The sequence below is a fragment of the Macrotis lagotis genome, chromosome 3 (assembly GCF_037893015.1).
Source record: "Macrotis lagotis isolate mMagLag1 chromosome 3, bilby.v1.9.chrom.fasta, whole genome shotgun sequence".
NCBI classification, from domain to species: Eukaryota; Metazoa; Chordata; class Mammalia; order Peramelemorphia; family Peramelidae; genus Macrotis; species Macrotis lagotis.
In genome coordinates this window covers 74,216,343-74,243,071 of record NC_133660.1, presented here as the reverse complement: position 1 = coordinate 74,243,071, position 26,729 = coordinate 74,216,343, and the positions used below count along the sequence as shown (strand labels likewise).

The 26,729-nt window shown below is 33.1% G+C and overlaps 2 protein-coding genes across 2 annotated transcripts in view; both read left to right on the top strand.

Moving 5' to 3' along the window:
• Positions 1-26,729, top strand: part of TENM3 (teneurin transmembrane protein 3) — a 3,314,517-nt gene that overhangs the window by 1,477,985 nt on the left and 1,809,803 nt on the right. The gene's annotated exons all lie outside the window — the stretch shown is intronic.
• Positions 25,024-26,566, top strand: LOC141516128 (WD repeat, SAM and U-box domain-containing protein 1-like). The gene is given in 2 exon segments (XM_074227407.1): positions 25,024-25,947; positions 25,950-26,566. Coding segments are annotated over 2 exon segments (1,425 nt in total). The 5' UTR covers positions 25,024-25,088; the 3' UTR covers positions 26,516-26,566.

Genomic DNA, 26,729 nt, shown 5'->3' with positions numbered 1-26,729 from the left:
GAGATATTTGATAATTTTTGAACATCTATATTAAAAGGGGAACTTCATGTAGAACAAAGGTCATCTGAGGCTTGAGCAAATGCTGAAAGCTATTCTAAATTGTTCTAGAGTTCTGTCAAGATATTATCTTCACTAAAAGGAAAAGAGGTGATATTTGACTAAATCTGAATTCATTAACCACTTTAAAAAAAATCTAGCATACAATCTATGAAATAGAAATCTTTTTTAAAAAAAATAAGAACCACCTACTATTGGTCAATTCTTTTTAACTGTTTTGGATTGTAGTGATATAATTCTTGGTCAGAGTTAGCAAATAAATCTTGAATATCATTCCAGTACCTCCCAGCATATCAATCTATGAAAATAATTCATTCAAGATCAGTCTTCTGTTTCTCTGTTTCCTTTCATATCTGAATATGGAATAACCTCAATGATTAAAATAAATAATTATGAAAGAGTTTAAGAACCTTTAATTTCTTGACACGTGTAAGCATTTTTTCCACTTCAAGAATAATCTATTGATTACATTTGTGAATAATAGCCCATGGATATATCAGTAGGGCAAATTGCTGAATTCAAGGGAAAACTCACTAAGGAATTGATGCAGAGAACATGTTTTTTATTTATCCTCAGTATTTTGTTTTATGATGGACTGCACTGTTCTATTACTAATGGTATAATCAATCTTTACATTCTTTGGAAATACCTGAGTATATCATGGGTGCCTTTTTACTATAGTATTTTAATACATTCTACCAGGAAAACATATGAACAAATGATGTATGTGGGATGGTTTAATGGTTAAGCATTGAATTTGGAATAGCCTTTTCTCATTTTAAATGACTTCACAAAACCATTGCATGTCCATTACTATTAAGAATATTTAATATACAGTATTTTCATACCTGCAAATATATTTAGTTTAGTGTCATTTTTCACAATGAATTACCATGTTTATTGTCAGTTAATATGTGTTAAAGACAAATTCAGTTCTGTAATACTAATAACTTACTATACTATTTACACATGTACAATACAAAGTCAGAGCTATTACTATGTTTAGAGATTTTCCAAATCCATATAAATTCCAATAGTATAATTGAAATTGTTTTTGGGATTTAGCTCTACTAGAATTAATAAGCATATATAATTTGAGTAAGGGATAACATGATATATAGATTAGAGGTGTTAAATACAGGTGAAACCTGAACCAGATTAAAATGTAAATGGAAGAAGAAACAAGGTGGTTCAATGAATGGAATACCTGTTGTTTTGCAATTAGGAGGACATGAGTTCAAATCCAGACTTAGATTTATTAGCTGTATAACCCTGGACAAGTCACTTAATCTTCAAAAAAATGAATATTGAACAAAAATGCCACAGAACATAGATAACATTAGCATGCAGTTTTTAAAGTCAATATAAGGCCAGCAGTAATCCTCATATGTGGTTCAGTGGTCTCTACATCATTTTGAATTTGATAACACTGAAAGCTGAGTTTGGAACAAAGTGAAGTTCAAATCTTATCCCTGACACTTTAATCATGATGTAAATCAAGTTACTTTAATATATATATATATATTAAAGTAACTTGATTTATATATATATATATATATGTATATATATATATACTTCATCTAAATCACCAAGACTTGTTGAATAACCTCAAGACATAGCTAGATCCATATTGGAGTACAGGTTTCCTTATATTATGGATGTCAATGGGTCTTTGAATATTCATTTGTACTGCTAGACTTGGTAATATTTTCCATTGCCTTCAGTAAAGAAAAACTCTCTACTAGCCAGACTTTGAGCATCAAAAATAGGAAAATCCACCAAGGTGGAGTAAAATCCTGAAATACATCTGTACGTTAATATTTCTTTGATTTTAGTTGCAGTATGGTTTGCTAAACACTTGATTTTGAATCTTATTGTAGCCACCTCCCATAGGAAAATCTTTAAAAAAAAGTTTATATAGGTTTATGGGTAAATTCTTTCGCAAAGCAGACACATCTCCCTGATTTCATTGAAATCTTACTCAAAAAAGAAAACAGGCTGCTAAAATTGTCCTTCCCTCCTACCCACCCCCAATTTAATGAGCTACATGATACAAAGTGACCCCGACCCATTATCCTGAATGGAGGTTCTGAAACAGCAGTAAGGCACCTTGGTTGCCTAACTGAAGTGGAACAAGTTAGATTATACTCCTGCTTGAAATGAGCTGTGTGTAGCCTCCCATTCAGCTATTGTTTGTTGCAATAACCAACAATGAGTAGTGACAGTTGTTCCACTTCTTTGTCAGGGCAAAGGAAGTCAGACTTGGGGTGTTTATATATTTTCCTCGATAATAAATTCTGTTTTTACTAAGGAGTGTTTTGTTTGTGGGTGAATAAGGTAGTATGAAATCAGAGCAAAATCACTATCTTAAAAGAAGTTTCTCATTCTCATTCTCTCCCACATGCATGTCAAAGCCATATAAGATTCCTTGGGAAAAACAACAAAAAAGATCATTTTGTTCAATGATTGTCTGATTACTAATATCTGGTGAGTCATTACACAGGAAAAAGGACCCTAAGGAAACATGTTTGCCATCATCATGGAGGATGTGAGGTAGCGTCTCAATGATAAACAGATCTCCTATAGAAGGGAGATCCTCTTGATCAGAGGGCAAACACATTACAGAGACAACAATCCCCAGTGGAGCAAGTACCATATTAAAATATTATTAGAAACTGTTTAACATAACAAATATAATTACAATAGATGATTGGAAGTGATAATATTTAATTTTCTTAGTTAGTATGTAGCTAATAGACACCCCTTTGTTTGGTTTAGTGACTTCTGTTTCTAGTTGAATTTGACATCACTGTTTCAGATTCTTATTTATAGATCGATTGTATAGATGATATTTTATTAATTGTAGCAAATCCTGTAGCAACCAAATTTTGTTCACAGTCATTTAGTTGTGTCTAACTCTTCATGGATCATAGCATGTCAATCAATGCTATTACTGTTTTTTTGTCATTGTTGTTGCTTTTTTATTTGTTTTTTTGTTCAAAGATAATAGAGTGATTTGGCATTTCCTTACCCCAAAGATGAAGCCAGAGGGTAATATGTATTATGTATGACATATACATGTATATATATGTACATATACACACATATATGACTTTGACTTTATCTCAGGTATCCCTGACTCTGGGCATAATACTCAAAACCACTTAGCTGGGAAAATAGAGATCAGAAAAAAACAAAAATATAGAAAAAAATCAAAGTGCTTTGAGAATGCTTATTTTCCACTTTGTGGATAAATGGTTGTCTTATAGAATTTATCCACAAATATTTATGTCTTGGACAGACATCACAGATGTAGAAAACTAGAAATGGAGAGTGATAGAGAACAGAGTACATTGACCTTAGGAAAGAGGAAAGATTTTTAAAGAACCCGCCATCCCAAAGCTCACATTTTTAACTGTTATTGATGCTGGATATATATGCTTTATGGTATATGTAATTATTTAAAATAAAATAAAGTTGAGATCACCCAAAATGTGATTAAGGAACATGATAATAAAAATTACACAGAAACAATGACTAAAAGTACATCTTCAGAGATGAGACTGGAAAAGGAGGTTTACTAATTAGGAAGAACAAAGAATAAACTATTGGCAGTCTCCATATATTATTGACAGCTATGTAGTATCAAAAGATCTAAAAAGGAAAACTTTCAACAAATTGGGTGGATTGCTTTCAAAAGATTTGCAGAAGGACAATAATAAGCCTTGAGGAATAGGGCTGTCATCAGGACCAATTGGCCAAGGGTAGCAGGGATTGTGTCCATATTGGTGAGATCATGCATTGTATCACAGTAAGTGAAGTTTCCTATGTTATCATGCTTTATTTTCCACCCCTTTCAGCAAGATTAAAGATATTGAAAAAAACAAAGCAATATTTATAGACCATAACATTTGAAACATTTCTAATACAGACAATTTTAAATAGCTTTAGGTTACATTTAAAATTTTTGAATAGCTTAAGGTTGTTTTAATTTACATTTTTCTAATCAATAATGATTTAGAGCATTTTTTCAAATGACTATAAATTGCTTTGATTTCTTAATTGGGAAACTGCCTCTTTGTATCATTTGACCAATTATCAGTTGGAGAATGACTAGTATTCATAAATAAATTACAAAGTTCTTTACATATTTGAGACATGAGATCTTTATCTGAGAAATTATAAATGAAATTTCCCTCCCCGCCCCAATTTTCTGCTTTCCTTCTGATCTTGGTTACATTTGCTTTTTACAAAAACTTTTTTAATTAGTGATGCTCACAAAAAAAAACAACCACCAGAAACATAAGATTTAATCATGTCTTTGTGACCTGACAAAATGTATATCTCATTCCTTTCTGTGTTCCTCCATCCTCTCCCTATTTATTTTCTAAATTCAATAACTAGATAAGAATAAATGAAACTCTCTTATGGTCAATGGTGTGTTATTCCTAATAAATTCATTATTTGATTATATCTTTTATAGAAAATATTCTAGTTTATATTTATACAAAAGATTTTCAAAGTGCTTAAAGATTTTTAGTTTCCTTAAAACATTTCCTTAAATCATTTGGATCTCAGAACAACACTTGTAGGCTGATGAAAATATTATTAGCACTTTATAGATGAGAAACTGAGAGGGGAAGTGACTTACCAGGGGTCACCCAGAAATTTACTAGGCCTTCCTACAACAAATGTCAATCAGTCCTGGCCTCTGTCCACTACATCATGATGCTTCAACAAAGAACCTTCTCATTTACAGATTATAACCTTTGGCAGGCTTGTAAATAATCATTTTGGTGAATAAATTTTTCCTTGAAGAAACGTTTCTTGTGTTATTAGACAAACCTGATCTGTCTATATCACCTGTGCCACTTATGGGTCCAATGAGTATACAAGGTGGACAGCTACATCTGCATTGTTTTCTGATAGTCCAGCTAACTAGCACACCATTCCCTGAAATTATCTATTATACTAGAGACTATACTTTGAGGAGGCCATTGAATTTCCAGAAGCTTCTTTTTTATCTAATAATTAAACCAATTTTAACCAGTCATTATTGACTTCTAACACTTTGTCTGGTATTGGTTTATCAGATTTGTTTCTAAGTAATAGCTAGATGAGAACATTTCCCCAAGGTAATTGGACATGGAGTCCTCAGTTAGCCACTGAATCATCCATTCAATTCAATTCAATTTAAACAAGTCTAATGTACTTATATTGGATTCTGATGCCCTAAAGATGAAACAATACCTTCCTCCAATAAGTTTATTATGTAGGATAAGAGAAAAGGAAAAGCAACAATAAATAACATTTATTAACAGTTACCAGAATAAGAATGATGAAATATGGGAATATTTCACTGTGTCATCTCTAAAGAAATATGACTCAAGTCATCTCCAAAGAATTATGACTCACAGACTGTCTCCAAATTATGGAGACAGTAAAATTTCAGAGGTGAGGAAAAGTGAGGACAGAATTGGGAAATAGAGATAATCGAGGTTGGATGAAATTTAAAGAATGTGAAGAACAGTATGAAAGAAAGGGAATCATCATTTATACAACATCATTATGTGTTAAGCAATGTGCTAGGTACTTTATGAATATTAGCTTATTTGATCTTAACAAATGGGTGCTATTATTACCATGAATTTACAGTTGACAAGGCATAGGCAAATGTAAGTTAGGTGATGTGCTCAAGATCACACAATGAGTAAATATCCAAAGCCAGATTTCAATCCAGACTTTCCTGACTTTTCTGACTCACCACCATGAGAAGGTTGGAAGGAAGTGCTAGAGTAAAATTGGGTGGGGGGGAGAATCTGAAGATGTTTGAGCCAGGAGAGTGACCTGAATCAAATTTACTAGCCTTTCAGTTTGAAGACCTGTATTAGATTTCCAGCTTCACAGTTATTAACTAGATGACCTTGGTTAAATCACTTCACTATTTCCTCATCCATCAAAGTGGAATAATAAATATATAATAAATTCATATATAAATATATTTATGTAAATGAATATATTTATACCTCAGTTATTAATAAATAATACAGTAATTAAAATATCAATATATAAATGCACAAATATATACATATGTGGATATATATAAATACAAATACATAATGCAAGATGACATTTAAAATACAACATAATATAATTTTTTCTTGCTATTTCCATTATATTATTGTTATATTTTCTAATGCTAGTTCAAAGAGAGGAGAATTTCAAAGAAACAATAGATATGTCAAATTTAGGACTAGGTCTTAGTCCAAACCTTCCTTAACTTATTCTGATGCCATGCATTTTCCTGTGTAAGTTTCCTTAACCGATCCCTCCTTATGCCTCCCACCAAACAGCACCTGCTCTGTATATTGTAGTATAGATAAGTGAGACATAAAGTGGTTTGTGGATGATTAGAACTGATTCTTGCTTGTGTTTTAGATTAAGATAAGCTCCTGGACCTAGAGAGATCATCTGTGCTAGAGAGCAAAACAAAACTAACTAAAAGAATAACTTTTCAGTTGGGTTTCTTATGGATGCCAAAATCCATGGCATTAGAATTCAGTAGAACTGAGGAAACAGGCTACAAAATTAACTAGTTAGGGCAGATTATTTATACCAGTTCTGGAAGAAAGATAAAGGGGAATTTCTAAGACGCTTAAGGATTAGAAGTGAAAGAAATTTGAGAGAGAATCTGATAGAAGGTATTGATTTTACAGTCAAATTATTGAGATCCAGAGAAGTTGTGGTTTGCCTCCATTTCTATATATAATATCATAACTGGGTCTTGAACCCAGGTCACAATGTTGCAATCCAGTTTGCATCATACTTGCTGATGCTACTTTGGAGAAACTGACTGCTTTTAAAATTTATATTGTTTCTCCCAAATGGATGAATTTTCCTCAGTCAAGCAATAAAGATTTTTTTAAATGTTTCCTAGTGACCAGGAATATTTTAGGTTCTGAGCCTATATATACAAAGGATTAAACAATCTTTTCTATAATAGACATTATATATGGACATTTGTCCATTCCTCTATTTCTTAATTGACATAAATTGATCTTATATGGGTCTTTGTATATGCATCATACTAGAATAAGCTGTATGAGTATGTAAGAGGAAAATAGAAATCACAGTTATTTTGATGAACCAACAATAAATTTCCCCCCGCAATCACCAGGAGGAGTAATATCAGAAAGTTCCACATCTCTCTGCAAGGATCCAGTAAAGGGGATAGATAGTCTCATCCTCATGTTTAACAACTACTTCTTGTCCTTGGATAAGAGACCCTGCAATTTTGTCAAAAAGAATTGGTCTCACCACCATAAAAAGAATTTGGTTTCTCCCCAACATCTCCTGACCTTGAACATGGAATGTTTTTCCAATTGTGATATTGAATCCTGCATCTGGCATTTTCAATACTCCCTTTTCCCCTTGACTGATCCCTCTGTTTGTCCCCCACCAAATGTTTTATTTTTCTATCCTAAGAGGGCCTAAAAAGTTATAAAAACCAAGTATGTGCCCCAGGAATCTGAATTTGCTGTCAGTGAGAGCAGATTCCTTAATATGCTAATAAATATATTTATTTTCTGTTTGGCCTCCTATCTTTGACCCAGTCATCAGTCTCCTCTGATGGGTATGTCTCTCTAAAGAGGTTGAAGAAATTCTCTAACAAGAGCAAGAATTCTACTTTTTAAAAATGTTAAATCTTCCCAAATAACAAGCAGCAGGTTTAGTTTATGTTAAATGGAACTTGGAATCATAAGACCTGGGTTTGTGCCCTACCTTTGTTTCAGAGGTGAAACAACTTGACTGTGTGATCCTGGGCAAATCCTTCACCTTCTCAGTGCCCTAGGAAAATCTCTAAGCTGTAAAATGTAGAATAGAAGTAGTTTGTCCTTTGGGGGGGAAATAATCACAGAGCTTTGCTTATGATAGCTAAATAAAGAAACATTTGTTAGTTTGAATTACTTTAAAAAAAAAAAACTTCCATTAAGAAGAAGGAGAAAAACTAGTCTTAAGATCAAAAAGATAGTGCAGTCCAAAAAGTTGTACATATCTAGTTCGCAATGTCTCATACTGTTCATCTTGGCTTTCTACTGAAATAGGTCAAAAGCACATGCATATATGGATGCAGATACAATATTGTTGTATGATTAAATAAATGATGTAAGGAGTGGCTCATGAATTTCTTCAATGTAAATTGATTTATTTATTCCATGGAGTGGGCAAACCTTTTTGTACTGGTACTTTATGCTAGGAGAAAGAACTACCACCCTCATTCTTTTCTTTTTTTTCTTGAAATCTTTTTTTTTTATCAATTTATGGAATTAAACAAGTATTTCTATAACATAGTACAATAGAATAGAGATTGCACATGAAACCACAAATCTATTATATTCAACTTCCTGTCCCTTTTAAATATATAATAAACTTATCATATAAATTTCTTCTGTCCCCTCTTTTTCCCTCACCCTGCTCTTACTTGAGAGATGGCTACCATTAGTCATGGAGTATTTTCATATGTTCTTTAAAGTTAATTTGATATTTATAATAATCAAAATAACTTAGTCCTCAAAGTTGTTCTTAAAAAATGTTGTAGTTACTATACATGTACATACATGTATAGTATTCTCCTGGTTCTGCTCATTTCAGTCTTCGTTATTAGTGCAAGTCTTTCCATGTTTTTCTAAGATCATCGAGGTCATCATTTATTATAGTACAGCAGTATTACATTGCATTTTTATACCCCCATTTTGTTCAGTCATTGCATTCTTATACCTCCATTTTGTTCAAGCATTATCTAATTGATGGGGAACCCCTTTTCCTTTCAAGAGATTAACATAGCATAAAAGTATAAAAAGGAGAAACAATCTCACATCAAAAAGAGACAAAGAGAAAAAGAACTATTCATGTCCATTAAGAGGAGTCCAAACAAATCTGCAAGGAAAAAAAAAAAACAGGCATAACACATGGCAGCCTTTCATGTAGTCATCTCTATGGATGTGTTTTCCCTCTAAAGACTTTCAAAGGCATTGTGTTTTTGCCCCTATAGGCAAAAATTAATCTCTGCCTATAGTCTTAGATAAGCAGTCCAAGTTATGCCAATTTTGTAATATTAGAGTTCATTCTTGTGAGAACATGTGACCTCATAGAAATGTAACAAGGTCTTTAAAAGGGCATTAATTTTCTCTAAATAGAATAGGTTTTATCTTCAGAATCATACTGACAGACATAAAACACAAAACAATAGAAAAATAAAATGTTTTCTAATAATGGCATCTGATTAAAATGTAAATTATACCTCTCTTCTCTTATGGTAGATGTTTTATTACTTTCATATTTTAGAAATAAATGTGTGGTGTGGGAGATTTGCAATTTCTCTCCCATATACAAATGCATGTGAGTAATAGATGGTTTTTATTATTTATATCTTACATTATTTATTACTTAACATAAAGGAACAATGCTGGGGCCATCAGTCAAGTGGTCCTTATTATGTATTTGAAATGCTTAACTAATAGTGAAGCAGTTTTCAAAGGGATAATGACATCACAAGGTAGCTGTGCTATTTTTCAAACTATAGTGAAAACCCCTGAAGCAGCTGTACTTGATCTTAACAATCAGAGACCATTTACTCATATTCTCCTTCTAACTTCTATAGCTTAAACTTGAAAGTAAAATTTTAAATTTTAGCTTATATTCAGGTGGTGGCAGACATATATGTAATATATATATACACACACACACACACATATAAGTTATAGTTATATATATAGTATTTATCTTACAGACTCATATATCTTGGACAGGGACAATAAGAAATTATCTTTCCTTGTCCTGTACCTTTATATTTAAATTTCAAGGATATGTTGAAGGCAGTTGAAAGGAATTTGGGAGAGCTGATTGAACAAGGCTTGTTTTTTTTTTTTTATTTTGTTGACTGCCTGGACTTAAGAATGAGATAGATAAAATGTGAATAATATAAATTAAATTTAAAAGTGTATCCTGTGCACAGTTTCTTCCAGAGTTCAGTTGTTAAACATTTACTAGTACAGCAATTGCTTACATTTTTATTCTGTATTGTATTATTGTCACCATTTTGCAGATGAAGAAACTGAGACTAAGAATGGCCAAATAACATTAGCCAGGATTATAATTCCCCATTTCCTACCTTCTCATGTAGTTCTCTTTATACTATACCAGAAAATAAATAATAAAGGTATCATTTCTTTTTGTATCTCTGTCAAAAAATGAAACCCAACATTGGCAGTAATTTGGAAAGCTGTATTAATTATCAAGGTGACTGTGGGCTGGAAGACAATATTCCAAATTCTATCCATTCAAGAGGGTCAAAGAGTATTATAAGCAGCAGCATGATATCAGCATTAACAAGAGGAAAGGAAATTCTTATCCTAAAGAGGGTTCATTATTTACTATTATATTATTATTAATATTATTTGTTATGATTATTGTTGGCTAGGGCAACAGAAGACATGTAGCCTCTTTCATCTGCAGTTTGCCCATTGACCACTTTTGGAGAACGAACAACAAACACATGGCAAATATATAAATCCATTATCTCTGTTTCACAATAGATAGGTAGCAATCAATGAACACTGTCTCTGATATCAGACTAAGCTGTGTTCAAATCCTATCTCTTCCCTTTACTACCAGAGTGACTTTGCATAAGTCACTTAACCTCTCTCTGTATCAGTTTCCTTTTCTATAAAATGAGGGAATTAGACTGAATGACCCTTGATCTGAGTTCACCATGACCTCACCTGGGGTAAAAATCAATGATTTTCTTCACTAGTAATGGAAAAGAACACAATAGATTTTCCTATAAATATGGTAATTTCAAGGAGCTGTTAGGTGATGCATTTACATAGTAAATTGTTTCCAAACTAAAGTACTGAACATTTCTTTCTATTGATTAAGTTAATCTCTTATTCAATCTAACAGGCAAATTGAAAAGAGAACTTAAGGAGTCCAGTTCAAATACTATTATTGTCATTATTTTTAACGATTTTTTTCTGTGGTTACTTTGTCACTTATGGAATGTTATAAATGTCTTCATTTATCTATCTTGACTTCAAATGAATCCTTATGATTTCCTCTAATAATTTTCCTCCTCTAGCTATTACTCTCCTAAAATCAGATTACTGTCACTTAGTTAACAAAAAATGCATTAATAACCTAACTTTTAAATGTTTGTATTGTTCTCAAGTGAAATTGATCTTGTCAACTAGTCACAGAAATTTCTGATTTTTTTAATGAAATATTTCTAGATATTATCTTTTTTTTTGTTTTTTGCATGGCAATGGGGTTAAGTGACTTGCCCAAAGTCATACAAGTAATTATTAAGTGTCTGAAGTCGTATTTGAACTAGGTTCTCCTGGCTTCAGAGCCAGTACTCTATCCACTATGTAACCTAGTTGCCCCTTGTAATGACATATTTCAATGACTTTATGAACATTTATGTGGAAAAGTAAATACTTCAAAGGCAGGAACACTTGACTCCTGCCTGAAATTGTGACTTGATACAGATTATGGAAATTCTATCCTTGAAGCTAGGTTAGGTCAGTGAATTTAGTAAGATGGGAGAATTACATGATTTCCCAACTCTAGGTGAGCCCAAATCAGACTATACTATCATCTAACCTCTTATCAAATTTTCCTTTGAGGGAGAACCCACTATTCAAAACAAGGCCTTCTTATATTCAGACAACCTGAATTCTTGGAAAATTTTTTCCTGAAGGTCAAGCCTAAATTATTTTCTTGGGAGTTCTTGGTTCTACAGTCTGGTACCAAGCAAAACTAGCTTATTACATCCTCCATATGATAACCCTTTTAAATAAGTGAAATAGTCATATGTCATCAGAGCACTTCAGAATGAGAACATTGTTACTGTTTTTAATTGATCTATCTAATGGTCCAATTTGGAATAATCCATCTAAAAGGTCAAACTATACACTGAGCTTAAATTGCCCAAGCTTCTCAGACTGGGGCTTGAATGATTGATGACACCAGACCTTAAAGTAAATTGCTTAAGATAGTTTGTAATCTATGCCTTTCTTATTCAAGGAAATCTCTTTTATGGGACTTGTTTCCTTGTTTTCAAACTACATCTTATTCAATGTGCCTGGATACATTGGAATTATATTTAATTCCCTTCAGCTATTTACTTCCTTTTTGGAAATGAATTCAAAGGAAAATGATTGTCTCATGTTTAAGAAGCTACCATCCTTTAAATGTCTTCATTTATATTCTTAGAGAATGTGACACAGTGAATTGCTCATTCAATAAGGAGACAGGACACCTGGATAAAAATCCCACCACCACTCTTTATTAGTTTTGTGATCAGGTATGAGACACAATCTATGAGAGCTTCCCTCTGATCCTTTGTCTATAAAATGTAGATCATGATATTTGTTATAAAGCACAAAATGGAAAAGAACACTATGCCTACACCTATTGAGATATGGTAATTGCAAATAGTACCTATTGAATTGGTGATTTACAAATCAACGCTGGAAATTCTTGAAAAATGTTATTTTTATTGTTATAATTTGAACCCAGCAAACTTTGGGTTTCTTTGGGAATTAATACAGCTTCCCTTCTTAAATGTAAACTAATTTACTAAGAAGTCAGCATAGTTATCAAGTAACAAACATTAGAATTGGATAGCTAAGAGTCATGGGTCTATTGCTAATTCTACATCTTATTCCTCCATGTGGATAGTCAAGGCAGATTTGTTCTTTTTACCTGAATCTTTGTGTAAAGTAGAGGAACTTTTAATATTTGAGAGGAAACAATAATATGCTCACTTCCTATATGACCTTGAATAATACTCCTAACTTCCCTGAGCTTCAATTTCCTCCTAATTTAGAATCATGGAATTGGAATATGTCATATCTCTTTCCGATTCTAATACTGACCCAGGTATAAATTAAGAGACAAAATTCACTTCATTTTAACAAATATTTGTTAAATGATTGCTATGTGCTAAGTGCAAGGAACATCTTTATTTGAGACACTTAAAAACTAAATTAAGAAATGAATTAAAACATAATGAACTAGATTTAATAATTTTCAACTTATTGATTCTGAACTTGCCAGAAATGCTTTATGTTGAATTAGATTTAGGCTGATATAATCTTTCTACTCCTTTTATTCCCTTCTGCTAATTTGAAAATAGCTAGTTGTTGCATTTACCCCTTATTAAATACTCAGTAAGTACTTATTACTCATTACTCACTACGTAGGTTTCAAATATATGAATATTTACAAGGGAAGATAATCCCTTTAAAAGTGAACTGATAGGGGTGGCTAGGTGGTGTAGTGGATAAAGCACCAGCCCTGGAGTCAGGAGTACCTGAGTGCAAATTTGACCTCAGACATTTAAGAATTACCTAGCTGTGTGGCCTTGGGCAAGCCACTTAACCCCATTTGCCTTGCAAAATCCTAAAAAAAAAAAAAGTGAATTGATATAAATGTAAGGGACCACAAAAAGAAAACCCTAAATATTGTGAATTTATACTGACTAAGATTGGCCCCAAAGCAAAAGGATGAAGAAATATGTTTCAGTGCTTTTTGCAAAAGTCAGGGCCTATAGGTATGGAACAGTACATGTCTGTCAGACTTTTTTTGATATGTTGGTTACTTTTGCTGAACTGTTTTTCCCACCTTTTTTGTCGTTATTATATGAGAATAAGGGTCAACTAGGTGATTCAGTGAATAGAGTGCTGAGAAAGACTCATTTTCCTGAGTTCAGATATGGTCTCAAAAACCAATTGTGTGACCCTAGGCAAGTCACTTCATTCTGTTTGCTTTAGTTCCTCATCTGTTCCTCATCTGTAAAATGAGATGGAGAAGGAAATGGCAAATCACTAGAATGTCTTTGCCAAGAAAACCCTAAATAGGATCATAAAGAGTCAGACAAGTCAGAAAACAACTGAACATAAAGTATGGGAGGAGAACAGGGAAAACAAACATTGTAGATAATTTAAAAAGATTAAAATTTTAAAATTTTAAATTAAAATCTAATAATCCAACTATGATTAGTGAATATCCATATTTTTAAAAGTATAAAAATTTTGTTTTAAAGATCTGAGATAATAGAGGAAAGAGGAAAGAAATTAAAAGAAATAATATGTACCAGAATTCCCTTTTAGTTCCCTTCTTTTATAGAGACATAAGGTTTGACAGAGGCACAGAATATTGGAACTATAAAGGACCTTCTAAAGCATCTGGACACTAGATATTTACACTAGAGTTTAGTACAACTTCCTTGTTTTTCAGTTAAGGAAAGTAAGGATGCAAGAATAAGTGACTTAATAAATGCCATTGGTGGAAGTGGTCAGAACCATTCACAATTTACACCTTTCTTCTGTGCAATTCTATTTATAAATTTTGGATATGCAGGTATGGAAATGTATGAAATGATTTGTATAGTGTCTTTATTTTTTAAAAGCACCTTACATCTACACTTTTACCATTTTTCAACATCTCTAACCCAAGTGAGTACAGAACAAGATAGGATAAATATCTACATCTGAGTTTTTCTTGCTGACCTTATCTGTATCCTTTTGAAATTTTCTCAAGATCAAGAGTTTTCTCTAACCACATTATTTTCAATAATAACAACAAAACTACACCAAACATAAATATACATATATTTAAATTTGTGTATAATGTATATATCATTACATTTTATTGTAATACTCCTTTATGTCACTTCCATATTTTAGTACACAATTATTTGAATTCATATATTCTAAATTTGCTCCTTTGAGCCTCCATTGCCTCTGAATCCCATTCCCCAGAGAAATAAGAATTACTGAATTACTGTAGTAATTCAAAAGATAAAATTTACTCAAAAACATAAATGGACAGGGAAATATAGTAAACATTCTCCATATCTATTTTCACAAGACAAACCACATTCCAACCCCGGGAGATAGAAGACTGGTAATCCATTCTAACCTTTGTCTAGCGCCTCTGCTATTAGCCTGGCACCCACCATAGGGGAGTTAGAAATGTGGAATTAACAGTTTGCCCACTGAATGATGACAAAAGTAATGGTGTCTCGCTGATTAGATTGTCATCATCTCTCACAGATAAATTGGTGAGTCTTCAAGATTCCACAGTTGTTTCTCCCTAGTGCAAAAAAGGGTAACATCTCAAAGGTTGGGCAGGGTGTGACTGCTTTGAGTACAAAGTATGATATCAACAGGCAAAGTGAAAAGCCTTAATGTCTGTTCACATATCAACATTCAAATGTGTGACATCAGCAGGAGGAGAGGAGAGAGTCTCAATATTTTCAAACCCTAAGGGAAGAAGCAAGGTAAAGGGAACATTCTTCTGTTTCATGGACATTTTCTCCCCCTTCAATTTCTCCTTCAAGTTTCATGCTTATAATGACTTTCTTTTTTCCCTCTTCACTTGTTAGATTCATATACAACCTGAACAACCGCTGAAAAGATTTCTCAGGTGGCAATGATTTTACTTTTCAGAACTCGTGTCATGGTTTGCACCTCTCTATTTCACAGATCATGTAATATAGTATATATTTATTATATATATTGATATCTTAGCCCTTATTTATTACATTCTAAGTTACTGGAAGGAATGTATCATCTAATCCTTTTATCTCCACTAATAACATGCCATATATATATATTTTCTACACTCTGCCTATATAAATGTATGTGTCTGTGTGTGATTTGTGGGGAACAAATGATTATTTCAAAGTTTTGGTATTGAGTAATCCATTATCATTCCAAATAGATGCAGTTTCTATTAATATATTTTAAGAACATTCTAGAAATCATATTTGAAAATACATACTTTTAAAATTAAACATCACTCAAAGATTACTATAGTGAAGAAGAAGGTATATTACTGCTCTGTGTTTACTCTTGGAGGCTTTTGGTATCACTAGTAAAATATTGCATTTTTTTATTTCTGACTAGAAAGAACTTGTTTTTCATTACAACTTACAACTTTGGGGTTTGGTTATTTGTGTTTTTAACTGTCACTACTCAGGATATTTTTTCACCATGACTTATACAACATTAGGATACAATGAACTTTTCAAGCAGTTTGGAAGAAGTAGCAAACCCTGTCCCTTATAAATGTGTCTGCTTGTTAGAACAGTCAGATTCAGCTACCCTCTTCTTCCCTTTTGGTATTAACTGTGACAAACATATATTAGTCAATCATTGACTGAACCAAAGTTCTAAACAGGTAGGCATTTTCTCAAAAGTCTATACTGTATTCTTATATTTTTTCCACTGAAAATCATCTAATAAATTTACTTTAAAAAGAAGTGCTTGCTGTAATGCTCCAGGAAGGTGAATTTATCAGTATGAATATTGCCTTTTTTTGACCCAGCTTTTGTGGGGGGGTTTTAAGTGTCATAAACTGCTGTCTTTAAAAATGCATGCACTTGGTAGCAAATCTTTTAGTGATGGACCTCTTTGAACTGATCTAGGCTGATCTTTGAATTGGAAACATACTTGAAATCTTTACAGCTTTTTTGTCATTCACTTGTCCTAAAGAGAACTACCATTTACTTTGGATGCAGAAATTATCTTTTTGCCTTAATCCCTCTACATAAAAATAATCTAACTCAATTCCAGATCTGTCCAGATCATTCTTCTACTCAACAAACCTTCATGACTTCCTGTTGCTTCAAGAGTAAAATAGACTTATGGTACTTTCTAGAATGGTACATCGTTACCAACTTAATCTATTGACTATTTCTTGAACTTGGCATTCAATCCCATCCCTAGATTTCACATTAACTATTCCTCATCTTTGCAATATAATTTCATCTTGTCTTTTGTATTCCTTAACTTCTTTCAAAGTTCACCTCAGGTTACTTGTACCTTTGGAAGATTTTATTAACCTCCCTATCTCTAAGTACTCCCCACTTCCAAATATTGCAAACATTGTCTTTATTCTTAAATCCCATTAGTTCTGATTCTTGTGCATAATAGGTGCTTAATAATGTGTTGAACATGTTAAATTCACAGCAAATATATTTGGTTGTTTTAAATTCAAGGAAAGCACTGTTGTTTCTTATTAGCAAATTATAGGATCAAAGATTTATAGTTTAGGAAAAGGAAATTAGAGTAAATCTAGTGATATTAAAGGATGTCCAAAGTGCAAAGAGGCTGCAGATTCTACAGAGGTTGAATCCAGATACCATTACTCCAAAGTCATTATTCTTTCCTCCATGCTGCCTCTCAAAACAGATGAATAATACCACTTTTTTAACCTTAAGTAGACCCATGTACTTTACTGCTGAATTGATATGGCTTTAAAATATACCTAGCTTTTGCCACTTCAAAATGGGACCCCTCAGGTCAGTGCTGGTGACATTTGACTTCATCATGCCTTTATAGCTCTAATTGACCACCAGAGAGGAATGGTTTCATCTGCCTGGAGCAAGGTTCTCTTCAATGGTCCTTTCTGTTTGCAGTGGTCCAAAAGCAATGCTAATGTGGGGTGAAGCCTGGGAATGTTTTCTAACCTGTTATAGCACTATGCAAGGAAATGTCTCTTCAGATTCCAGCAAGGCCAGTATTAATGTTTTCTTTGACTCTGGTGACCAGCTTCTCACAACAAATGTTAAACAATTTTCTGATCTGTATGAAAATATAGCTAAGCACCCTCTGGCCAGGGGCAGTGTGCTTTCACCTAGAAACTGTTGTGAATGCAGTGGGTGGGGAGCAAGCCAGGACACTCTCAGACAAGCAAGGCAAAAAGTTTAAAGCAATTGATCTAGTTCTGTCCCGATATACAATGGAGTCCTGCCCTATTCATACCTTCCATATAGACCTAAGGTTTTGGTCCCATGTTCATTTACCTTCTCTTTAAGTGTTTTTTTTTTTCCCAGAGGGAATACTGATCTGCTTGAATTTTCTGCTGAATATTTCAGGAGTTTAGGTTGAAAATGGGGGTCAAGAGGCTATCATTAGTTATAAACTCAAACAAAACATATATGACCTCTTGTCTTGCTGCAGAATCCATAGAAATGTCTAAATCACACACACACATGCACATACACGTACACACACGTACACACACATATACAACAGAGTTATTTCTGGAAGTGGACATGTAGAAGGAAGGGCTTAAATGACAAGATCTTGATGTGACCTATGCAAGTCATTTCTAATCTAAAACAGACTTGCCTTTTATTATTATTCTACTAGAATGAAAGTTCTTTGAGTTTAGGAAATATTTGATTTCTTTTCTTTTTGTATTCTACAGTTCCTACTTATGCATAATAAATAAAAGATGATTGATTGGGGTGAGGGATTATGAGACCAAAAGATATAATTTCCTCTATTCAGAATGATCCTATAAATAACACAGCTATAAGAATATTTCTCTGCCTCAGCACTGTGGAAAGTTCCCTAGATATGGAAGCAGGAGACATGGTTTCAGCCCCAGGTTTCATTTGCTAATAGTGGTAGCATAGGTTACCTCTCTGAACCTCATCTTACTCCATCATAAAAAAGGAAGATAATAATGCTTGTACCACCTAATCCCATAGAGAAAACATTTCTGAACCTTAAAGTGTTATATAAATATGAATTAGTGTTAGTATTCAAAAACTGGTAGCTGTATTTTGATATCTTTAAGTCCAATAGCAAAATGCAATTTTGGAAGAATAACAAGAAGTCTTTAAGCTCTCTTCTCATGTATCTTACATTATTCTTCATGAACTTCTGTATGAAGTTCATCTTTCACTTCACACCATTGAACTTTCCAATCTTTAATCAGCATTTATTCAACACTGCTAAAAACTCAAACTTATATCCCTAAAATTTATGAATAAAGGTGATACATATAAACTCTTTTTTTTTTAACACATGAAAGACCAAGAGTAGAATATTTCAATTTGTCTAAGTAGATGAAAAGAGAACAGGATTAGGATATACAGTAGACCTGAGTTAAAGGCTTACTCTAGTAGGTCACTAGGGAATCATTGATTTATATGTGCACAAGGAACTAGGTTTGCTTCTCTAAAATTCTATTTTTTAATTTGTAAAATGGAGAATAAAAAAATAGAATCCTTAGGTCACAAAAATGTTGTGAAGCTCAAATAAGAACAATTTTAAAGCATTTTTCCAATCAGTCCTTTCATATGCCATGAAACTCACACTGTTTCTAGATCTCGAGTCTTAGCCATAATCAAATACTTTGATCCTTTATTCCCTTAATACTAAAAGTTAATAAATGCAAGGTGCAAATTGTCAGTTGCTATAGTAATTTTATTTTTAATGTTATTTTATTTTTTTCAGCATCCATCTTTTTTTGCACCATTTTTAGTTCTACATTTTCTACCTCCCTCCCTTCTTTACCCTTGTCACAATAGCCAGTAATCTGATATAGGTTATAAATGTACAATATTTCCATATTAGTCATGATCTGAAAGAAGAATCAGAATTAAAGGGGAAAAAACCATGAGAAAGAAAAAACATAAGAAAAGTTTTAAAAAGTTAAAATAGTATATATGCTTTAGTCTATATTCAGATTTCACAGGTTTTCTCTGGATGTGAAAGGCATTTTCCATCACAAGTCTCTGAAAATTGTCCTTGATAGCTGACTTACTTAGAGGAGTTGAGTTCATAATAGTTGATGATCACCCAGTGTTGCTGTTAATGTATATAACAAATAGTCCCTTGGTTCTGCTCATTTCACTCAGCATCCATTCATGCAAGTCTTTTCAGGCTTTTATGAAGTCCACCTGCTTATGATTTCTTACATATACACAGTCTCTTCAGCCATTCTGGTGCTTTTTAAAAAAATCTATCAAGCAAAGAAGAGAGAGCAAAACTATTTACTTTTAAAAATAAATAAAAGATAAGTGCAGATGGGGGTGCAGTGGATAAAGCACTGTCTCTACACTCAGGAGTACCTGGATTCAAATCCAGTATCATACATTTAATACTTATTAGCTATGTGATCCTGCGAAAGTCAGGCAATCTCAATTACCTCCAATAAATAAACTTTTTAAAACTAAGAGTATATGTTTTTTAAAAAAAGAATATTTTTATATAAATAGATGAGTATGTTCCTTCTAATGTAAAGGCTCCACTTAGTTCAGTAATTATCTAAGCTAAAATAATTCCAGAGGTCTGCACATAATTTGACCCATATTAAGTGTTTAATAAATGAATTTTATCTGAATGAATAAATTAATAAATAAATTTTATTCATTCAGTCATTCATTCCTCTAATGCTCTATAAAAAGAGAAATGGTTACATATGTAAACAAGGTATTTACATGCCTTTAAAAATTGAAATAACTGCTTATGTCGATGGATAGCAAGACAGAATGTTTCTGCTTTTACTTCCTATTGGAATGTATTCAGATGCTATAATATGTTAGGGAAATTAATATGGGCATTGATTGAAGTGCAACAAAATAATTAACCCACAATTCATAATAATGAAGAATAATTTAATTCTTGAAATATTTTTAATGTATAAGGTAGTTCTCTCCTACCCCTGATTAATATGAATTGAATCAATCAATCAAAAGCAATTAATAAATTCTTAATCAATTTTGGACCTAGAACAACTTCCCTTCTCTTTGTAAGATTGCCTTAGAAGGACGGTGATTGTTTTTAGTTCTTAAGTGTGTAAAAACATAGTATTTATTACTTACCCAAAAGGGATTATAGATATCTTTTGGTCTAATCTTTTCAATTTTGTAGATGAGAAAAAAATATTCAAAGAAATCAATTGACTCTCTCAAAGTCACACAAATACTAAATAGCAGATGTGCAATAAAATATTTGCTATCTGCCAAAATCTAGGGAAGATGCAATATTAATGAAAATATAGTCACTATCCTAATGATTCAAGATAAATATAAAGGAGAGATCTCATGTAGACTAGGTCTCTCACTGGCTACGCATCATGTGCAGAATTCCTTAAGATAAAATTATATGGAGATTCACTCCAAAACAGCAATCTTCCACATGCCACTGTAGAAGTCTGGAAGCAGTTAATTTTTCAAGTTCATGTGGTGCAATTTCTACTGACAAAGCGTCTGCCTCTCTTCTTTGTCTTCTTACAATCTCGTTCTAGTTTTTCCTCTTCCTTGTCTCTAAGTATCTCTTCTCACCCTATTCCTTACCAATTTTTTATTTGGAGGGGAGTGGTTATTATGGAATGTCCAGTGAATAGATAGCCACGTGACTCAGTGGATAAAGTACTGGAAAGACAAGGAAATCTGAGTATAAAACTATTCTCAGATACTTATGACTTTGGACATATCACTCAACCTCTGTGCCTCAGTTTTCTCAGCTGTAAAATGAAAGATCATTATAGTTTCTATCTTCCAGGGTTGTTATTAAGATCAAAAGAAGGGGCAGCTAGGTGGCACAGTGGATAGAGCACTGGCCCTGGTCACGTATGTCATAAATGTCTGATTTCAAATTTGAACTCAGATCTTCCTGAGTTCAAGTCTGATCCTCAATCTGCTGTACAATTTAACTACCATGGGTACAAGACCTACCTCTAATATATACTGGTTGAGCCATCCTGGATTTATTACCCTCTCAGAGCTCTCATACTTGATATTTATCTGCATTGGTAAAAAAAATTTCTTCTCTTGTAGTTCCTTATTCCAATACAATCTAAAGAGTAGTTTTACTTTTTCTTTTTTAATCAACTCCATTATTATATCTCTGACCTGGTGACTTACTATGCTTCAAGAACTTTATGACTGAAAAAATATTTTCTCCCCTGGTGATGAGAATCTCTGAAACGATCTGCAGGAAATAGATATAGAAGTCATCTACTGCTGGTCCCTCAAACGTTCCCAAGCCTTCATAGCTGGGCAGACTGCTGTAGCTTGGGCTTTACTGCCACTGCTTTTGAAACCCCATGGCCAGCTTCATATCCCAGTGAGGTAGCAGAGGAAGATAATAGAGAATAATGCTAGTATAGTAGGAAAATATGTAGGGAAAAAGAGAGGTTTACTCATAAATTCTCCAGGGGGTTAGGGGTATAATATATAGTTGTATATGAAATAGAATGGTGTTGGAGAAAGCTAGAGTAAGAGAGAAAAACTCTGAAGAAACTGTAGTAGATGAACCAGATAGAACTCAGATCCTGCCATTGATAATTGTGAAATGGCGAATCTAATGTGATGTAGGCTGTATTGAAAGTCAAAAAAGAGAAGCAATCTCACATAGTGAGTGTAGAACTGGCATGAGAGTCAGGAAGTCCTCTGAGTTCTTACTGGACATAAAATGACTGGTAAGTCATTTAATTTTATATTTCTATAGGAAATCTGTCTAAAATTATAAATTGCTGAATAAATGTCAATCTATTGATAGTTTTCCCACTGGTTATTTTCTTTTTATCTTTTAAAATATGTGGATGAATGCAATTTTTTTATTTTTTAAAATGTATTTTTTTTAAAATTCTTTAATTTAAAATTTTTATTCTCTCTCTCCCTTTCATATTTCCCCAACCTCTGAGAAAGTAGTCAATAGAATATAAAATACACATGTGAAGTTATGTAAAACATAGTTCCATAATAGCTATATCATAAAACATGGCAAAAAAAGAAAATGAAGACATTACATGCTAATTTGAACACATAGTTCATGAATTCTCTTGTTTCATTTGGTCATTCATCAGTTGGGGATTGTCTTTTATTTTTATAAATTAGACTCAGTTCCCTATATTGAGAAATGAAATCTGTACCAGAGAAATTTGCTGTATTTTTTAAAAAAATATTACTTCATTGTTTATTGTACTTTTAAGCAAAATAAAATTTCCTTGATTATTTCTTTTAATTAGGTCTGATTTTGCTTTTGCTTTGTCTTAGATCATAATTGCTATCCCTGACATATTTTTTTTTAAGAATCATTAAAAGATTCTTCTCTAGGCCTTTATTTTAACTCTATATTTTTCTGTTTCAAGTATGTCTCATAGATAATACACTGTTAGTCTGATTTCTAATTCATTCTTCCACCTTCTTCTATTTTATGGGTGAGCTCATCCCATATTAACTCATCCCATTTTCCTTTGCTTATTTTTCTCTCTTTTTATCCTGAACTTCCTCAAATGCCTCTTTTGACCATTATCTTTCTTTCTTTCTTTTTTTTTTTTTTTTAAGATTTTTCAAGGCAATGGGGTTAAATGGTTTGCCCAAGGCCACACAGCTAGGTAATTATTAAGTGTCTAAGACCCAGCTTCTTTTTTTAGGTTTTTGCAAGGTAAATGGGGTTAAGTGGCTTGCCCAAGGCCATACAGCTAGGTAATTATTGAGTGTCTGAGGTCGGATTTGAACCCAGGTACTCCTGACTTCAAGGCCAGTGCTCTATCCACTGCACCACCTAGCCACCCAGACCATTATCTTTCTTAATCCATCTTCCCTTTTATAAATCCCCTCCACATACACACACACACACACACACACACACACACACACACACACACACAAACACACACATATCTCTTATCTCCTTACTTATTGGGTAAGTTATATTTCTATACATAAATGAATGTGTTTATATAATCTTCCATCTTTGGAATAATACTGATGAGTGCAAGGTTTGAAGCACTTTCTGCCACTCCCCTCATTTTGCCCTCTGCAAGAAAAACTCTTCCTTGTAAACCTCCTTTATGTGAGAAAATCTCCATTGTAATACTCCCTTCACCCTTCTCTCAGTGCATCTGTCTTGCTCAGTCCTGCATTTTTTTAGGGGAGGGTGGTAAATCATTCCAACATATTCAAATCATACTTGTGCCCTCTGGTTATCTAGACTCCTAACTCCTCTAATAATGACAAATTTCTTAGGAGTTACTTGAGTTATTTTTCCATATGGGAAAGTCAACAATTTAACTTTATTGAGAACCTTATTATTCTTTCATATTTACCTTTTTATAATTCTGTGAGTTTTCTTCTTGAAATTTGATATTCAGCTCTGATATTTTCATCAGGAAGACTTGAAAGTCCTTTCCTTCATTAAGTATCTATTTTTCCCCCTGAAGGATTATACTCAGTTTTGCTGGGTAGGATATTCTTAGTTGTAATCCTACCTCCTTTGCCTTCTGGAATATCATATTCCAAGTTCTCAGCTGCTATAGAAGTCTAAATCTTGTATGATCCTACCTATGGCTCCATGATATTTAAGTTTAAATTAAATTATTTCTCAATGCTTGCAATATTTTCCCCTGATTTGAGAACTCAAATTTGAATATAATGTTTCTGGGAGTTTTTATTTTGTTTCTTTCTGGATGCTTACAATATTTTTTCTTTTGATCTGAAATTTCTGAAATTTGTCTGTAAAATCCCCGGGGGTGTTTTGGGATCTCTATCAGAAAATGATCAGTAGATTCTTTAAATTTCTTTTAACCTCTGGATATAAAATATAAAGGCAGTTTTCTTTTAAAATCTCTTGACATACATATGATGTCAAGGCTTTTTAAAATATCATTGCTATCAGGTAGTTCAATAATTCTTAAATTATATGTTCTTGAAATGTTTTCCAGATCAGTTGTTTTTCCAATGATTTTTTTCAAATTTTCTTCTATTTGGCCTATTCTGCTTTTATAAGAGTTGTGCCTCTTTTAACATTAGGTCATTTCTGTTTCTTAAGGTGTTATTGTCATCAATAATTTCAGTGCCTCTTTTTACCAAGATATTAATTTTTTTTTATAATTTTCTTGCAACACTTTCAGTTTTTTAAAAATTTTTCTTTCACCACTCTCTAACTCTGCCAGGAATTCTTTCTGGTTTTGAGTTCAGTTAAAATTTTTCTTTGAGACAGCAGCTGCAAAGCGGCCCCTCCTCCCCAACCCAGCCCCGGCCCCACCATCTTCGCTATCCTGACAGGTCAAAGAAGATGAAGAAGAGAAGACATTGGGATTTGGCAGTTAAGAAGTCATTGGTGATGGTCCTTATCTCTATTTCCAGAAAGATGACTTATTCCTTAAATAATCTAAATAGCAACTTCCATCTTATATAGGATAATTACATAAGAAACATGTTGACACTAATTCATACACTAGCAGATCATGGTGATGATGTCAACTACTGTGCCTTTTCTTCTTCCCTTTTGGCTACCTGCTCCTTGGACAAGACAATTCATCTCTATTCATTAAATGGCTTTAATGAACTCCCATATTCTCCACTAAAGTGTCACACATATGCTGTCCATTGCTGCTGTTTTTCACCCTCAGGACACATTTTAGCTTCCTGTTCAACAGATAGTACAACTGTCTTATGGAATACTCAAACTGGACACATTTTGGCAATGTTGAATCAGCCCAGTGGCAACCCTGTAAGGGTGTGCAGATTTTCTCCAGATTCTACATACTTGGTGTCAGGAGCTGCTGATGGCACTGTAGTCTCTTGGAATATGCAGACATACAAGTTGTTTAGATGTGGTAGTGTTAAAGATGGTTCCTTGGTGGCCTGTGCATTTTCTCCTAATGGAAGCATCTTTGTCACAGGATCATCATGTAGAGACTTAACAGTCTGGGATGATAAAATGAGGTGTTTACATAGTGAAAAAGCACATGACCTTGGAATCACCTGCTGTGATTTTTCTTCACAGCCAATTTCTGATGGTGAGCATGGTCCCCGATTATTCCGAATGGCATCATGTGGTCAAGACTGCCAGATCAAACTTTGGGTTACTACACTTACAGATTTCTTAGGTTTTGAATTGAAGTATAAATGTACACTGAGTGGACACTCTGCTCCAGTTCTATCTTGTGCTTTTTCTTATGATGGTCAGATGTTAGTTTCAGGATCTGTGGACAAATCTGTGATTGTATATGAACCTAATACTGGGAGCATTCTTCACACTTTGACTCAGCATACCAGGTATGTTACAACCTGTGCTTTGCACCCAATATTCTCTTACTTGCCACTGGATCAATGGACAAAACAGTGAACATCTGGCAATTTGAGCTGAAAGCACATTGTCAAGGTAGTCCAGAAGATGAACCAAAGCAATTTATTGAAGATTGGTCAGAAGAAGAAGTTTCAGTGTGGCTTTGTGCACAAGGTTTAAATGACCTTGTTAGTATTTTCAAGATGAATAATATTGATGGCAGAGAACTGTTGAATCTTACAAAAGAAAGTCTGGCTAATGACTTAAAAATTGAGTCCCTTGGTCTACGAAGTAAAGTATTGAGGAAAATAGAAGAGTTGAAAACAAAGGTGGAATCCCTTTCTTCTGGGATTCCAGATGAATTCCTATGTCCAATCACTAGAGAACTAATGAAAGAGCCTGTCATTGCATCTGATGGATATTCCTATGAAAAAGAAGCAATAGAAAATTGGATCAGCAAGAAGAAATGTACAAGTCCTATGACTAATCTGGTTCTTCCTTCACTGATACTGACACCAAATAGGACTCTGAAAATGGCCATTGATCGATGGCTAGAGACTCATCAGAAATGAAACTGTTTAGGTGTACTTACTTAGGTACTTATTAATTTCAGTGAGATACTTTTTTAGTTTTAAAGCAAAACATATATGAATTAAAATTTTATGTCCAAACAGAGAAGGTAAGTCAAATTTTGTTTTTACTATGTTTTGTCTTTAAATTGTGAATTAAATTCTGTATCTAATCTATGTCAACATTTTTATGTAAGTACAAAGCAACCCAAAGAAC